This window comes from Nematolebias whitei, chromosome 8 (assembly GCF_014905685.2).
Source record: "Nematolebias whitei isolate Nwh7 chromosome 8, NemWhi1, whole genome shotgun sequence".
NCBI lineage: Eukaryota > Metazoa > Chordata > Actinopteri > Cyprinodontiformes > Rivulidae > Nematolebias > Nematolebias whitei.
Window position 1 is genome coordinate 1,786,164 of NC_056505.1, and position 3,090 is coordinate 1,789,253.

A 3,090-nucleotide genomic window follows, 5' to 3' on the forward strand; every position below is an offset into this window, starting at 1 on the left:
TCACTTCAACCGGACCGAGACCCAGGTATGTAGGCGGACCAGAGTTGGCTTGTTTTGGTCCACATCAGTTTGATGGTGCGTTCACACCTCCCCAAACGAACCGGACTTTCTAAACAAACGGACTAGAGTTCGATTAAAGTGGACTAAACAGGGCTGGTGTGAATGCACCTTAAAAGACTCAGTCAAAGAGTGAAACGAGCAGGTTCTGTACCTTGGTCCTCAGCAGGGACTCGTCCTCCTCACACAGGGGACACACAGATGGCTGTATCCCGTCGGAGCTCGGCTCCTCCTGAGGAAACAAGCCGACGCTCCATGACTCGGCCCGTCTTAGGACAGGTGCATGAAACCTAACGCAGCTACTTACCTGCTCGTCCTCACGAAGAGACAAGGACCTGAGACATGAGACAAAAGTCCCATTATTCCACGTCTTGAAAAACAAACCTCCTCCATGTTGGACTCACAGACTGGAGCTCAGGCGCCGTTTCTCCTCCTGTTCGCTCCGAGGTGGCTCGCCGTCTCTTCTTACCGGCACGGACTCTGTCGGAGTCTGTGGGGAAACAAACCATCACGTCCAGTTCCATGTCTGCGGGTTCCGACGGTTCCAGACCGACCTTTGGCTTTGTGTCCAGGAGTCTTCTGTCCCTCCGAGCTGGGCCGGGCCGATGCTCGCGCTCCCTCCTCAGCTCCTGCTCCAGATGAGACCTGAGGAGCAGAACGGCGAAGCAGGAAACGTCCAACAAACTGAGCGTTTTTACCCACAAATGGACAGCTGAACAAATGAGCCGAAACTCTGTTCATCATGCTTTTTGGCTGTTTGTAGCTAAAAATTTTAAAGAAATCCTCAACACTTCAGCTTACTTTCTCCATTTAGCTTACACCTAATCTGATACTTTTAGCTGGCCTTTTGCTACTTTAGTTTTAGCAGTCCTTTTGCTTGTTTCAGCTAGATTTCAGCAACTTAGCTTTTAACTACTCTTTTGCTACTTTTAGCTACCATTCAGCTGCTTTAGCTTCTAGCTAACCTATAAAACTTTTAGCTTTTATTACTTTAGTTTTTAGGTATTGTTTTAATAGTTTTAGGTAGCATTCTGCAACTTCAGCTTTTACATAGCCTTTTCTTATGTTTAGCTTCTAGCTGGCCTTTAGCTACATATTGTTTTTCTTAGCTTGGTGGTTCAGTGGCAGTCGAGTACATCTGGGTTGGGCAGTTCGGCTCCAGTTGTGTCAGAAACTCAAAAGCTTGCCAGACTTTCCTGCATGCTCCTCTCTGTGGTGACCCCTGAAGAAGGGAGCAGCCAAAACAACCTAGCTCAAGGATATTCAACTAAATTGCTCGTGGGGTCAAAGTTACTGAGAGAGAGCTCAGGCGTCGGACATCCAGATGTTATTGTCATTAAGTTTGTTTGTTTTACTATTTAAAATCTAGTTTTATTTAAAAATGAACACATTGGTGGGCCGAACAGAGCTCACCTGTGGGCCTGGTGCGGTCACTGGGTCGCCAGTTTAATAGCCCTGCCCTAGCTAGTCTTTTTACATTTTAGTCTTTTTAGTTTTTGTCCTGTTCAGCTCTGAACTGTCAAAAATAATAACCTCATCCAAACCATCCACATGCCTGCTAGATCCCATCCCAACCAGACTGTTTAAAGAGGTATTCCCATAATTAATGTCCACATTTTGGATCTACTTAATTTGTCTTTAATGGATGGTTATGTACCACAGAGCTTTAAGGTTGCTGTAATTAAACCTTTACTTAAGAAGTCTGATCTTGATTCATAAATTCTGGCCAACTATAGATCTATATCTAATCTAACTTTCATCTAAAAAATTCTAGAGAAACTAGTTGCAGGTCAGTTGCGTGAACATCTACAAAGAAATAATCTGAAGAGTTTCAGTCAGGGTTTAGAGCTCATCATAGCACAGAAACAGCACTAGTAAAAGTCACTAATGATTTTCTCATGGCCTCAGACAATGGACTTGTGTCTCTACTGGTCCTGTTAGACCTCAGTGCTGCATTTGATACAGTTGATCACAATATTTTACTACAGAGGCTTGAATATGATGTTGGGATTACAGGAACAGCTCTAAAATGGTTTAAATCATATCTATCTGATAGATTCCAGTTTGTAAATGTAAATAATGAATCTTCTTCATACACCAAAGTTAGTCATGGAGTTCCTCAGGGCTCAGTGCTTGGACCAATACTCTTTACTTTATATATGCTTCCATTAGGTAAAATTATTAAACAGCATGAGATAAATGTTCATTGTTATGCTGATGACACACAATTATATTTGTCCATTAAACCCAATGAATCCAATCAGCTACTTAGACTACAAGCATGTCTTAAAGACATAAAAACCTGGATGACCCTTAATTTTCTCCTGTTGAACAGACAAGACTGAGGTTTTGGTTTTTGGACCTGAGCACCTTAGGAATGAATGTTTCAGTCTTTCTCCCTCCTTAGATGCATTAATCTGTCCTCCAGCTCTAATGTTAAAAATCTTGGTGTTATTTTTGATCAGGACATGTCTTTTATCCCCCACATTAAAAACGTTACTAGAACCTCCTTCTTCCACCTGCGTAATATCACTAACATTAGAAACATCTGATCTAAATAAAAAAAAAAATAATAAAAAAATAAACTGAACTGAATTTACTTCGGCTTATAGCTAACCTTTTGCTACTTTTAGCTTTAACCGGTGTTTTATTTCCTTTAGGTTTTTGATGGAAGATGTGAAAGGTGTCGCATGTTTTCCACTTATTAATGTCACGTGTATATGAAGCGTGTGTATATGAAGCGTGTGTATATGAAGCGTGTATATGAAGCGTGTGTATATGAAGCGCGTGTATATGAAGCGTGTGTATATGAAGCGCGTGTATATGAAGCGCGTGTATATGAAGCGCGTGTGTATGAAGCGTGTATATGAAGCGTGTATATGAAGCGCGTGTATATGAAGCGTGTGTATATGAAGCGCGTGTATATGAAGCGTGTGTATATGAAGCGCGTGTATATGAAGCGCGTGTATATGAAGCGCGTGTATATGAAGCGCGTGTGTATGAAGCGTGTATATGAAGCGTGTATATGAAGCG

At 42.0% G+C, this 3,090-nt stretch overlaps 1 protein-coding gene across 2 annotated transcripts in view; it reads right to left on the reverse strand.

Moving 5' to 3' along the window:
- Positions 1–211: 211 nt before the first annotated feature.
- The window catches only part of rufy3 (RUN and FYVE domain containing 3), a gene marked incomplete at its 3' end in the record, with an annotated part of 33,027 nt that continues 30,148 nt past the window's right edge, over positions 212–3,090 (reverse strand). For both annotated transcript variants that reach the window (XM_037680801.1, XM_037680802.1), the window contains 4 exon segments: positions 212–289; positions 365–392; positions 462–547; positions 612–702. In XM_037680801.1, the coding sequence (XP_037536729.1) occupies positions 212–289; positions 365–392; positions 462–547; positions 612–702 (283 nt within the window).